At 39.3% G+C, this 13,719-nt stretch overlaps 1 protein-coding gene across 4 annotated transcripts in view; it reads left to right on the top strand.

Moving 5' to 3' along the window:
• The window catches only part of MYLK (myosin light chain kinase), a 221,856-nt gene that overhangs the window by 97,704 nt on the left and 110,433 nt on the right, over positions 1–13,719 (top strand). Inside the window, exons 6-10 of one of the 4 annotated variants that reach the window (XM_075028799.1) lie at positions 2,988–3,153; positions 5,966–6,002; positions 7,914–8,488; positions 10,244–10,447; positions 11,600–11,734. In XM_075028799.1, coding sequence (XP_074884900.1) covers positions 2,988–3,153; positions 5,966–6,002; positions 7,914–8,488; positions 10,244–10,447; positions 11,600–11,734 — 1,117 coding nt within the window. Of the gene's footprint in view, positions 1–2,987; positions 3,154–5,965; positions 6,003–7,913; positions 8,489–10,243; positions 10,448–11,599; positions 11,735–13,719 lie in introns of those variants that run through there. The other 3 variants (XM_075028801.1, XM_075028800.1, XM_075028798.1) reach the window with 3 other exon arrangements.

The raw sequence follows: 13,719 nt of genomic DNA, 5'->3' as shown, positions 1-13,719 counted from the left end.
CAGTGATTACAGAGGAGTCTTCGACAGCTGTGAAAATCACAGCTGTATTTCCCAACTTCCATGTCAGTGTCTCAGTCATCAACTGCATTTTCTGTATCACTCACATTGGGTTTTACCTGTATATTAGAATGAAGATGATGTTTGCAAAGAAATGAAATTGTATTGAAAAGAAAATTAACTGTTTAGGAATTAACAGATATGATTGGGTTTTGGTATGCACGATTGTTTTTGCAAATAAAAAAAATATCTAAGGCAGATGAACAGCAGTTCAATGGTTTCAGTCTGACCTCTGCTAAAACAGTGGTAGCAGAGAAGTGTCTGACATAAAATAAAGGAAATCTGAGCTGCCAACTTCAGATCTGCAATAAAACTGGGAATTTTGAACATCTGTCATTTACAAAAAAAGTGTTATAAATGAGTGATATTTAAAATTCATTAGACTACTAAAAAAGCATTGAAGACTTAAGTCCTAGTGCCCCCTTTGGGCATACACAAGATCTCCAACCACTTTTTTTTGTTAGTAAGGAGAGAGCTTTCATGTGATAGTTAAATATTACACTGATTAGGCCATTTTTACTGAAACAATTAGCACTTTAGAGAATTACAATTACTTTCTTTAATTTGGGAAAACAAATATATGACTGCTCTATTGGCATCCTGCTCCACTTCAGCCTTCAACATTCAGTTGCCTTATGTATAGTAAAAACAAAACAAAACAAAACTTTTCTCAGAGCTTTTATTTTCTTCTGGTGTCTCCAGGTTTTCTGGGGGGAGAGGGAAAGAAACCACAAAAAAACCCAGAAAACTGCTCATAGGGCAGGGAAATACATCCAAGTCATAGTCTGCTTTATTCCAGACTTATCCTTGCTGTCTGTAATACAAGAATGCCAGGGTACTTCTCAGAAAACAAGCAGCCTCTTGCTGTGGAAGCACTTGCGAAGACATCTCCTTCAGTTGGCAGCTCCATCTAGAGTCTGCTTCTTTCTCTAGCTGCCATCAGTTCTTTTGGGCCTGCTGGCTCTCTAGGCAGTCTGCAATGCAGCTGCTCCACAACAGCCTGCTTCCAGTCCCACCAGACTCACTCAGGTTTTCCAGCCATTGCAACTCAGTGCAAAACAGGATTTGTCATTCAGTTCTCTTTGTTCAGGGCTGCATGGTAAACAGCAAGTAGGGACTAGCAATCCAGCACCTTGGATCTATCCTTTGGTACTTCTTCGTGCATGTTTTTGCAGTTTCTTAGAGGTTATACTATATATTTTGCTATTGATTGTCAGCTTCTATAATGTGTTATTCTGTAATCTGGCATTCATTGTCTGATCAAATGAATTAAGTATGCAAAGTTCTTGTTAGCAGCTCCATGAGTTCTGTTCATATCTATGTCCTTCAAAAACATATTTCAATATTTGCAGGTCTGCATATACTATTCCGTAAAATACGATAGGTGTGTTGTTCAGAGGTTCAGTAGTCATACCATTGCTGGCCTGCAGACACCCAGTCCAGTCTCTTGAACTTATCCTCAGTCCATCACTTTTGACTAAATTGGTTTTCTTTAGGCTTTCATAATACTATTTTAGCACCTATTTTGAGTACCATGAAGCTGTCTTTCAAGAATTCATATGCTTTGTAAAGGGCAAATGTGTTGTTGCTCTTTATCAGAGTTTTATTGGCAGGTTGTTGTTGTGAAGCCTGTTTTTGCATCCCTATTCTTAAGGCATGGATTAACAGGTAATCATGCATGTGCTTTGGCTAGCTGCAAACAAGCTCAGGCCCATAATGCTTCTGGTCATATCAGGATGGCACTGCAGGGTCCTGCTGAGTGGTAGGTATTTCAGTTCTGCCTCAGCATCACGGAAATGAACCCATATGGCTGGTGGACCACATCTAGCTAGTGCAGAGCCAACACATGACCACCTTCCATACAGCATGGAAGCTTTATAAACAATTAAAATTGCACTTTTCAGAACTAATTAATAACTTTTTGTGTAAATGTCTTACTCTGTTTATTGTTTTCATTCCCTTATCTTACTTGTTAAGTTGGAAAGAATAGAAGCTTCCAAGGTATCACCACCAAACCCCTGGCTTGAAATAGCTTTTTTTATTCAAATAGGACTTAGAGCACCCAGATAGCAGTGAGTTGATGGAGACTTCAGGAATGACAGTGTCTGAAAACACTGTAGTGTTTCCCAAATGTTTAATGACCAAAGCCCTACAAATCATAGATTTGTATGCTTTTCCTTCCTAAACTTAGGATAGGAAAAGCTGTGGTGCCTGATAGCAAGGGACTCCTTTAATGGCTGCTGCTGAAGCAGAAGAACTGATTTGCTCACAAATGAAGTGTTGGTCAATTATTTCATAGAATTTAAAGGCAAAAATTGTCATTCTGATCACCTAATCTATGTAACATAGCATATAGAACTACATGCATTTCTTCCTGCCTCAAAGCCGTACCTTTTGATTTAACTCCAGTGTAGCACTGCAAAGGAGCTGTGTCACAGCAATGCCTCTTAATGTATGCCTAGTGCCTTCTGCCAGCCCAACCTGGCCACAGATAAGGTCCTCTTATGCAGAATTTTTCCAGTTCCTGAAGAGATACAGCATAAAGAAGCTATTGAGGGAGAGAGAACTACTCCCCAGCTTGGAAGTTTTTGCTTAAAAGTGTGATCTTTGACATGAACAAACATGAACAGAAAACTGGGTTGAGCCCACATACGGTGAAAAGAAATTTTTCTAGGAGTATGGATATAGTAAATAATGAAAAGCCCAAACCGAACTGACATGAGTGGGTGGCAAAATGCAGGGAAAAACAGCCTCCTGAAGATATGAATTATAGCAGTTTTTTGTTTATACCATCTGAGTATTATTCACAGAAGGAATTTGGCTAAAAGATAGGAGAAAGGCATTTTGACCTGACGTTTTACCAAAAAATTTCTTGCTCCCCTTGTCTTACGAATAGTTAGCTGTCTCATATTGTCTTGTGATATTTGCAGGGTGATATTCAGTTGCAGCAAAATGAGCGTTTCAACATGTTTGAGAAAACAGGCATCCAATTCTTGGAAATCCAAAATGCTCAGCTTGCTGATTCAGGAATTTACACGTGCACAGTGGTAAACAGCGCTGGGAAGGCATCTGTGTCTGCAGAGCTCACCGTTCAAGGTACAGCAAAGAGTTTACAGGAGAGAGCACAAGTCAATAAGAGACGTTCCTTTAAAATATCTTTGCTTGTGTTCTCAATATAAGCATTCGCTTTTTCCCATTATCTTCCTCTGTCTTCATTAAATAATACTGTGATAGCTTGGAGCATGCTACAGCTGAAAACATTGTGTTGGTTCAATGGGAAAAAGGCTATCCAAATGCTTTGTAACAACTTTTTCTAAAACCAACTTTTCACTTTTACTGTGGTTTTGACCTCCATATGTTTTGAACATAGATTTTAAATTCAGTGAATGGAAACCTTGCACTTGTCACTATAATCAGTAATTAATTTTGTATTTATTGAGTATCAACACCAGATGCACCTTTATACCAGCTCCCTTTTGGGAAAAAAAATTGTATCTGTATTTGTAGAACCAGGAAAGTAAAGTAAAGGAGAATAACCCTAAACTGTAAGAGAAAATAAAACAGCTTAATGAGATTAAAATTCCGGCTTCTCAACTCCCAGCCCTGCCTATTTCACTGCTATTAAAGGAAATAAATGTCTTTATATAAATAATTTAGGATGTTCTATTCCATATAGGCATTACCATATGCGGTTCATTTTGCAGTTTGATGCTTCTTAGGGTGCCCTTTGCAGCAGGCTCAAAATCATACAACCTTCAGCAACCACACTAAAGAGGAATTTCATCAGTCAGTGGGTAAGCAGTCACTGGACCCAATTAAATAATTAAATCAATAGTTGCCTGCTTCAGCTGCAGTCATAAGATCAGCGGGTTACATATGCACCCATCAGTGAATTTTTTGATGCAAGTTTTTGGGTTCACATCAATGCTGTCATGCTGTAAGATACCAAGAGTATAAATAAGAGGATTTACATTTGGGATCCTCAGAACCACAGCTAGCTTTTACCACTTAAAGCTGTACTTTTTATCTCTAAGTTCCAATCTGATGAAGCCATTGTAGAAGGAGCTTCTACGGGTTGCCTATTCAACCGATGTTTTATAGAAAGGGACATTTTGTTCAATAACCCTTTTTTTTAAACATGAAACTTGATCCTTACTTGCTCTCCCTGAAGCCGTGAGCTTTCTGTTGTGTAATGGGTACATCTGCCTTGAGAGATGATGCGGAACTGGGGTCACAAAGTCAGTTGTGGTATATGTTTTGCTTCAGATGCTGACCACATCTCTGAATAATGTGGGCATTCTTTCTTGGATTAGTACAGGTCAGTAAAAAGGGCACTCTTTTGCAATGTACTTGACTAATCAGATGATTCCACTTACCTAACCACAATATATAATACCTAGTTCTTTCATTATCAATTAAATCAGGTCATAGGAGTTGCTGCAAGATGCTATCAGACAATCAAGTGGCTCAGAATTAATACATTTTCTTTTAAATCCATCCAATCTCAGATATAGATAAGCTTGTTCCAAGAGCTACGTTTTTTCCCCAACTTCCCATAGTGGAAAGTGGAGACGGAGGGGGAAAATGTTCTTTTAATTGACAGGGTTGCATGGTATTGTCTTGTCTGCAACTGGTAGTTATTCAGCTTCCTCTTCTGCATTCATCCAGTCTCTTTTCAGCTTTAATTTTTATGTGAAGAATTTCTGTTACTGTTTATTGACAGGTTTATTGAAGAGAGGTCAATGGGTTATTTCCCTCTCTCACTGCAACTTTTGTGTGTGTGTAAATAGATTCTTTTGGTCACTCTGAATGGTGTGGCAAGTCCAAGCATTTAGATGTGGATTTTTCCTTGCAAAACACAGTGGAAATCAGGGTATCATCCATCACATGTTTTTGTCTTTTCCCAGAGGCAAAGACACTGAAAGCATTTTTATGGAGTACTTGTTGATGACTTGCAAAATTCATTATCTTACAGATTCTTTATTACATGTTTTTCTACTGTAGTTTCTAGTCTCACAGCTGACAACAGCATAGATGCAACTTTGATCTGACCAGGAGAAAACAGGCTGCATCCTGTAATGTTAACTAGGGAAAATGAAGAGATGTGGTTGGCACTTGATCTGGAGTGGTACTTCTCTCCTCCCAAACTATTTATTATCTCTTGCTGCCCCCAAGAGAAACAAATATTGTCAAGGTTTGGGGGAATGCATGGAGGATTACATACATATGAACTAAGAGACTGACTATGGGCAAATATGTGCTCAGTTACATCAATGCAGCTGATGAGGTACCTTGGCAGATCAATAGCCAATTCCTAGCCATGTTCCCAGATTTCCTGGTGGTGTTGCAAAGTGAAGAAATGTGATATATTAGTTTTTGTGTTAGTCATGTTAAACATGATAATACTTGCTACACAGCAAATGAGTTAACAGGTGGGCTCAGGTTTTGGGAGTTTTTACTGCTTTTAATTTGGGTTTGTGTTTTAGCCAGAAGACAGCTGCAGTTTCACTGTGGGCATGCTCAGGTGTAATACTGAGGGTTTGCTTTTCTCCAATTCTACAAGCTCAGTGGAGTTCCTGTAAGATGTGATTAGCCGCCTCCCAGTTGGAATCTCTTCCTTGCTTCTCTCCCCCAACAAGGAGCCTTTGAGGCTTACAGACTTTATAGTTCTCAAGGGACATGAGAACTTAGTTGACCAGCAATGTCTCAAAATGGTGTTTCAGCTGAGCAGCTTGCTGTTGTCCATATCGAATTTCAGGTGTGGTGATAGTCAATCTTGACCTCAATGGATTGAAAATATGAAAAGTGAGGGTTCTTAAGTATATTCTTTGCTTAAAATCTCTCAAATTTACGGAATTGTGTACAGTATTGTGTGTATGTTACCTGTTTTGTTCTTTTTTTATTTCAGGTCCAGATAAGACTGACACATATGCTCAGCCATCATGGTATGTTTTTACTGGAGTACTTTCTCAGAATATTTAATTGCAGTGCACAAATTTTGACATTTACTGCATGAGCCTTCCTTACAAAGTGGTAAATCTTTTTGGGTCAGTCCGTATTTGGAAGTTGGAAAATATTTACTTGGAAGGAGATTCTCTCTTACTGCCAAATTCAGCTGCTCTGGTAGACTCCTGTGAAATAGTTGGTGGAACTGGTGGCAACTCTATGAAGTACAGACTTCTGGTCTGGTTCAGAACGGCAAAATTTAGATGGCTTTATGCTTACTGTTCCCATGTAGCCAAATAGTTATATAAACTGATCAAAACCTACGTGAGGAGAAGTTATGCTCTGTACCAATTGGTCAAACTTCCTTTTTGGGGTCAAAAACCTGCATGGATCTTGACAGTACTGAGCTGGTTTTTCTTTGCTGTCATAAGCAAAACATGGTCTGGCCATGGTCTTTGCTGTTTTCTGAAAATACATACAAAAGTATGGGTAAATTAACAAGGAACAAAAAAAATCATATTATAGGGGTTTATCAAGATTTTTAAAGTTAAATTAGTATAATTTAAAAAAAAAATTGTAAAATGGCTTTTCTTCATGAATAAAAAATACAGAAATTAAATACTCTAAGATAACTGTGTAAGACACTTTCATGAAGGCCAGTTGCTTTACAGTCTTCAGGGTGTTTAAACTGTCCTCACATGCCCTGGATGGGATTTCAAAATGGCATGTTTACACTGTCCTAACTCCATGTCCACTGCAAAGTGGATCTGAAAATGCTGTGCTACGCTGTTTTTCAGGTATGTGTCATTTTTAGGAACATACTTTAAAATAAGTTCAGTGTATATGAAACTGTGCAGCTCTACAGAACCCATGTACTGGCTTCTTCAGAGTAGTTTTGTCTCCTCCATTGTTTATTCACCTAAAAAGAGATATTTTGTAAAATGTAAAAATCTTACAGTTGTAACTGAAAATCTCATAGGCGTTATTTCTCTAATACATTTAACTCTGGTTGAAGAAAGTACCACAGGAAATATCCTGAATCTCCCTGAGAGAATAAGTCAATGGCTCTAATTATAGCAAAACAGAGCTGGGCTAGAAATTACTTCCCGTATTTCAAATATGTTCCAATTCTGCCTTTGAATAATACTTTGGAATTGTGAGACACAGACACTGTGCTCTACAGGTAATAGCTTAGTGGTCAGGGCAGTGAACTTCAATGAAGGAAACTTAGATTCAAGTCCCCAGTTAGTCAGCTACTCCTCTGCCCCCAAAGTACTGTGCAGAAGATCGATCGTAATTCTGAGAAACTCTTCCTAATAAAACCATGGCTGATATTGTTACGTCCAGTCAATTGATTTTTTTTTTTTTTTTGACAACACCCCCTCTCCCTCCCTTAGACTTCAGTCAAGTTTCCTCATCAATCCTCTTTTCAAACCACCTAAATTACAAGACACCATAACTAGAAATAGTAAATTCACTGCACAGTTTACATTTTCATTTCCCTTTAGGGAACTATTTTATGTGACGTTTTGAACTATAATTATATGTGGGCTCAATTTATTAAAGCATGAAGTAGTGTTACATCATGGTCATTCCAGGGTCTCATGTAATTGCTCTCTATCTAAAGCAGTGTATGCAAGGTTAGTGTCTGACTCACAAAACATGTTAAAACCTGAGCAATGGATTTGTATCCAGAAAATCCTCAGCTGAGACAGTGTCTGGGCACTGATGACATTTTATGAAGCTTTTCACTCCACCTCTTTCATCCATGTACTTAATCTGTGTGAAGGAAACTAAAGGCTCATTAGTTCACCTTCTTGTTAAGGGTTTGTATATTTATATCGTTGCTGATAATAATGATTAGTCTTCATATAGTGTCATATATCTGTAAACTTATCATTTTCCTTCAGCATGCCATCAAAACCAACTACACTTGCTGTTAAAGCTGTTGAAAATTCAGAATTCAAACAGGCAACTAGCAATGGGATTGCTAAAGAGCTAAAATCCAGCAGCAGTGAACTCATGGTTGAAAACAAAGACAGGGTGTCAGCAAAGAAAGAGACCTTTTACATCGCCAGAGAAGCCAAAGACAGTACACAGGGACAGCACCAAGAAGCCAATGCAGTGTCTCCTCAAGAACCTAAGGAAGCAAAAAAGGGGTCTCAGGTCTTGCAGAAAACTTCAAGTACCATCACACTACAAGCTGTGAAACTGCAACCAGAGCCAAAGGCAGAACCTCAGGCCACTTTCATCAGACAGGGTGAAGACAGGAAAAGGGCTGTGCAGCCCCTGATGTCAGCTCAGCAAACCCTATCTCTGACAGGGCAAGTCAGTCCAAGGAGTAGAGAAGCAGAAAACAGATCTGGAGCCCAGAAGGCTGTAACGGAGGAGAAGAAGGAGCCTCTGGGAATTCCCCCTCAGTTTGAGAGCTGTCCACAGAGCCTGGAAGCATCAGAAGGCCAGGAGATTAAATTCAAGAGCAAAGGTAAAGGGATGAAAGTTATCAGAGCCCTGGGGTTAGTCAGGTTCCCTTTCTGTGTGGGGAAGCAGAGAAGCAATTCCTTCTTCAATGCAAGTTGTTGTCCTCCTAAAGCATTTTGGAAATAGATGCAGAATCTCATGCTGTTTCCACAATACTCTTCTCAATGAAATTTTCAAATCATTCCATACTGTAGTGCCCATCCCTCCTCTCATTTGGGGTTTCCCTAGATGTAATCAATGCCGCTCTTTCTAGGAGGTAGTTATAGGGCCTCCTCCATCATGAGGGTGCAAGAGAGAAAATGGATGGTATGCTTTCCAGAACTCTAATTAGTTATATTGCCCTTGAGCCAAAAAATTGATCAGATAAGAAACTACAGTCAATCACTGCATTTCCCTTGCAGCATCTACTTTTACCCCTCATATTTGGTCAACCCAGTGCTGATCTGAGTGCTTCCTAACAGCTGAAATGATAAAGTCAGAATGAAAAGGGAGATTTAGAGTTTGCTCCACAGAATTTGACCGGGTTTTAACCTCCCAGAAGAGTAATGAGAGCTGCATTTTTCTGAATCCAGGGAGTAGATTTGGAACACTTCTCTTTTATTACAATTTTAGTAGAAAATAATTTTGAAGCATTTTTCTGCTTTTTTTTAAAAATAACATTTGCACTTTAAAATGTTCCTATGAGTGTGAGAGAAATTGTTTTTTATGTCCCTGGAGGAAAAAAAAATCATAACAAAACCATGGTAATTTATTTCATTTCTTGATAGTTCTTGCCCCATGAGTAAAGAATACAGTTTATATCACAAGCCCAGAGAGTAAGGAGGGGAGAAAATATTCCAAAGATCCTGGCACCTTTTGAATAGTTTATTTTTCAGGTATATTAGTACTAAGAACATGGATTGTTTTCCATCAGAGCACCTCAAAAACTTTGCAAGGTTTAACTAATTCATGATCCTGTTTGGTAGGGAAATGTAGTCCTTATTGTACAGAAACCAAGGAGATCATTCAGTTCTTATTGAAGCCAGTGAATGCCTTTTCATTTGACTTTGGACCCAAAGTGCAAACTCTTATATGCCAAGGGAAGTCGTCTGTAGGGAGGTTACAGTGGAATGTCCCTAGTGCCTCTCTGGGCAACCTGTGCCAGTGCTTGGTAACCCTTACAGTAAAAAAGTGTTTATGTTCAAACAGAACCTCCTGTGTTTCAGTTTGTGCTCGTTGCCCCTGGTCCTACCACTGGACACCACAGAAAAGAGCCTGGCTCTGTCTTCTTTACACCCTCCCTTCAGATATTTATATACATTGTTGACATCCCCCTCAAGCCTTCTCTTCTCCAGGCTGAACAGTCCCAGAATAAACAACCTCAGTGGTAGGTACCGTGGATTGCAAAGTACTGCTAGGTGCTCAGAGAAACCAACTTAGCAAGGTAGGAAGGAATGGGGAGAAATTTCTTTTTTTCTCCTCTAATATCTCATCACATCCATTTTGTCCGTGACTTTTAGAGCAACAATTTTCAGATAGAAGTGCTTGGGGGGTTTTAAGTTACCAAATATTTGTTATTTTAAAAGATGGACTAGCCAAGAGGTTTTGGAAGATCAGGAATATCAAACCGTCTATTTGAAAATAGTTTTGTGTATTACTTGCTCATTAAGGTTTATATAATTATGTATGTGTAAATTATCCTAATTTACTCTAAAGCAAATAATAGAATTACGCTAAGGGGAATACCTGTTCATAAAAATTCAAATACCTGATTGTCTAGTTTCAGGGAAACCAAAACCAGATGTGGAGTGGTTCAAAGAGGGTGAACCTATTAAAGCTGGAGAGGATGTCCAAATATATGAAGAAGATGGAATTCATTGCCTATGGTTAAAGAAAGCCTGCTTGGGGGACAGTGGATCTTATAGCTGTGCAGCTAGCAACCCCAAAGGCCAAACTTCCACCAGCTGGTTGTTAACTGTCAGAAGTAAGTTCTTGTGAGCCCATCTGCACTTTGAAAACTGTGGCTGGGCTTTTCTAAGCTGTCAGAAGGTGGTGACTGCAAAATTTCTATTGCGACTTCTCAATGCAGGTTAATTCTGATTCCTAGCTCTGTGAATAATGTGGTGTGGCATAGCTGGCAAGCCATTTTCTGCATCAGTTTCCCTTCTGACCTTTTGTTCTTGTTGTTTGTATAGCCAAAACCATCTCATTGAATGTTTTGTACACAGGGAGGCCTGTTCTCCACTGACGTTTTCTATTAATGCTTGTATTTCATACAGGTTGCCGAAGATTTTATTGTTGTTCTGCATTCAGTTCTTTTGGAGTTGCTTAGCGTTTCTATAGGACACTGCATATCTGAAATGTTTTGCAAGCACAAACCAATCCTGTGCAGTAAAGTGGATAAGAAGAAAAGTGAAGGAATGAGAATTGCATTCTGCTAAATTCAAGTACACCTCCCAGTGACAAATTATTTTGAGCTTGAAGGCACTGTCTTAGTGGTCTGGTTGAAATATTTGTTGGCCTCTTAGCAAATCCTAACCTCAATTCTAATCTTTTCACTTGGTTTTAGGTTTTGTCCTGGAGCTATGATCATGTTTATGTAACATTCCTCTATTTGCTGTGCCTGAGGTTAAACTAGGATACCCAAGATACTCTCTTTCTGTCTCATGAGAGACCTGTAAACTGCATCCTTAAGTACCCTGTTTCACTGCCAGCCAGGGGAAATTTGGGAAAGGGACTGGGAGAAGACAGACAAGAGGAGAGAAGAATTAGCCTTCCTGTTCTTTGTGCTGAGCTCTCTGGTACTGTTGCATACATTTCTAGTGATTGGCTGCAAATGGTGGATTCTGGCATAGAAAACCACCACCTAAGATACAGCTTAAGAGCTGGAAACACCGGCCTCTTAGATTATAGAAGAACCCCTTCTTTATACCAGTCCATTGCTCAAAATGATTTCTATTTCCCAATAAAACATTTCACCATGGTTTTGATTCTTTTTTTTTTTTTTGCTTGTTTACATGGGATGAAGCTGTTATCCCAGCCATGTCAGCTAAGCATACCTAGAAAAAATCACTAAGTGGTAAAGATAATTTTGTCAATTTGGGTTAAAAGAACTGTTTTCATTTTGGTTTTAAAGGGCCTAAAGTTCAAGAGGTTGCTCCATGCTTTTCCAGTGTCTTGAAAGGATGCACTGTGAGTGAAGGGCAAGACTTTGTGCTGCAGTGCTGTGTAGGAGGCGTACCTCTGCCTCAGATCACATGGCTTCTCAATGGTAAGGAATCCCCTGGTCTGCAATACACACATGCATACACTTACATCCACAGTCTCAAATGCTGCTCTGATCAGTACATAGCAAGGCTGTGAATACTGCACAAAGCACACTAAATCACCGTAACAGAATCCACTAGAATATTTGAAGAAAATCAGTTTATATGCACATAACATGCACGAAGGGTGGCTTTCTTGAGCATTCTGTCTTATTGCAGTTTTCCAGTATCTCCAGCAGGGGACTCTGGTGACGAGATTGTACGCAGATGGGTTTCCTCGGTTTTGTTTAACACAGCTTCTCACCACGCAGCAATAAAACCTGTGCTACTACTGTGTGCTGAATCCTGTGCTACTCCCACTCCTTTGGTACTAGCTTCTGCTCTGAGAGTAACGGATTGGCATCATGATCCTGCCGGGATAATAAGTTCTAAGCAAAATAAGGGCAGTATATACTCTTACTGTAGGAGGGAAACCCATGCCCGATTCCACCCTTCCATCAGCTGGGCAAGTCATAGTTGGCATTAGTAGCTATGTCCCCAAGATCCTAATATCACAACTTTTCTGGTTGCTTCTTTACTAGAAATGTGTTCCTTGAGATTCCAACACTTGCCCAAAGCTGACTAAGAAAAAGGATAAGTAAAATATTTTTTACTTTTATGAGACTGTATAATCTCCTACCCTGCCCTGATTACACAACTGAACATGTAAGTTTCTTTAACAGTCCCCTCTTAATATCAGAGTTGGGCCCAAACTTCAGCATTTTGCTTAGATTCCCAATTATTTCGGTGATCAAGGGACGTTTTGGCTAAGGGTTCTTTCCATTTAGAGCCGTATCTATTAAATACTGGACAGATTTATTCAGCTTAACCCTTGATCACCTCTGTTACTCCTGAAGAGCAATTGATTTTTTTGCAGAATCTTCGAGGCTATCTATCTCTGTGTGTATGTGTGTGAGATTTAAAGACAAAGAATAGCATACTTTGCCATAAAGATGTTTCCTCCAGTATTGTTTTAAAATTAATTATTTGCACATGATCTCTGTTTTATTTTAGCTATTCAGAGTAAATGGTATAACTGAAAAAGGTGGCAGGGCAAATGAACCATGACTTTGAGACTGCTATGTTCCCACAGCCTTGTCTGTTCACCTTTCCAATAGCTCCATGTCTAGAATAGAAAGGCCACTGCTTTATTTACAACATGAAACATGTGAGTAAAGGCTCTGACACTCTCCCATTGAAAATAATTTGTTTGTCTGTGTGAAGGCTGCTCTGCAGTTCCTCCTTTGCAGATGTGAGTAGAATCACTGTTTTGCTATGCAAGAACAGTGTCTTGCAGCACAGAAAAAGCAACACCAACCCATAGAGTCAGTCACTTCATCTTCTTATTCCAAGGGTACTCCTCACTCATAAAAGGTTCCCTTAGTCATTGAATGATGTAGACCCAGTTGTCTTCCACATACAGAGCAACCTCCTGTCTCAGGTGACTTTCTGTGTTACAGTTCATTAGGCATAGATAAGGCACCTCCATTGATGTAACCGTTTTTTGCTTTGCTAACCAGAAAACCATTGTCTCCTGAAAAATACAGCCTAGAGATCAATAAGCAACATGTTTCTGTAGGCCTCCAGTATGCACTGTGCCCCCCTGCCTTTTTTCAGGATGTTTGTTCTGCATTGACCTTTCTTCTCAGTAATGTCAGATAAGTCTGCCCCTGTTCAGGCATAACCATATTTATATTGCATCCAAGCTTCTAACTGCAGTTGGATCAGTATCACAAGGAGGCAAAAGCAGGTGGGGTTTTTTTCAGATAGTTTGGTTTCAAACCATTAGGGTTCTGTAGGTGAAAGCTAGTGCATTAACTCTGCTCTTAAATCAAAAGGCAATGATGAGTCTGAGTAACAGAAGCACAAGAAACTATCATAATAATAAAAATTAGGGACATCATGTATTATTCTAAAGACATAAGCACACTACTTGCATTCCAGACTCCTA

Source organism: Buteo buteo, chromosome 5 (genome assembly GCF_964188355.1).
Source record: "Buteo buteo chromosome 5, bButBut1.hap1.1, whole genome shotgun sequence".
NCBI lineage: Eukaryota > Metazoa > Chordata > Aves > Accipitriformes > Accipitridae > Buteo > Buteo buteo.
Note: the sequence above shows the minus strand (reverse complement) of the source record. Positions and strands in the feature narration are given on the sequence as shown.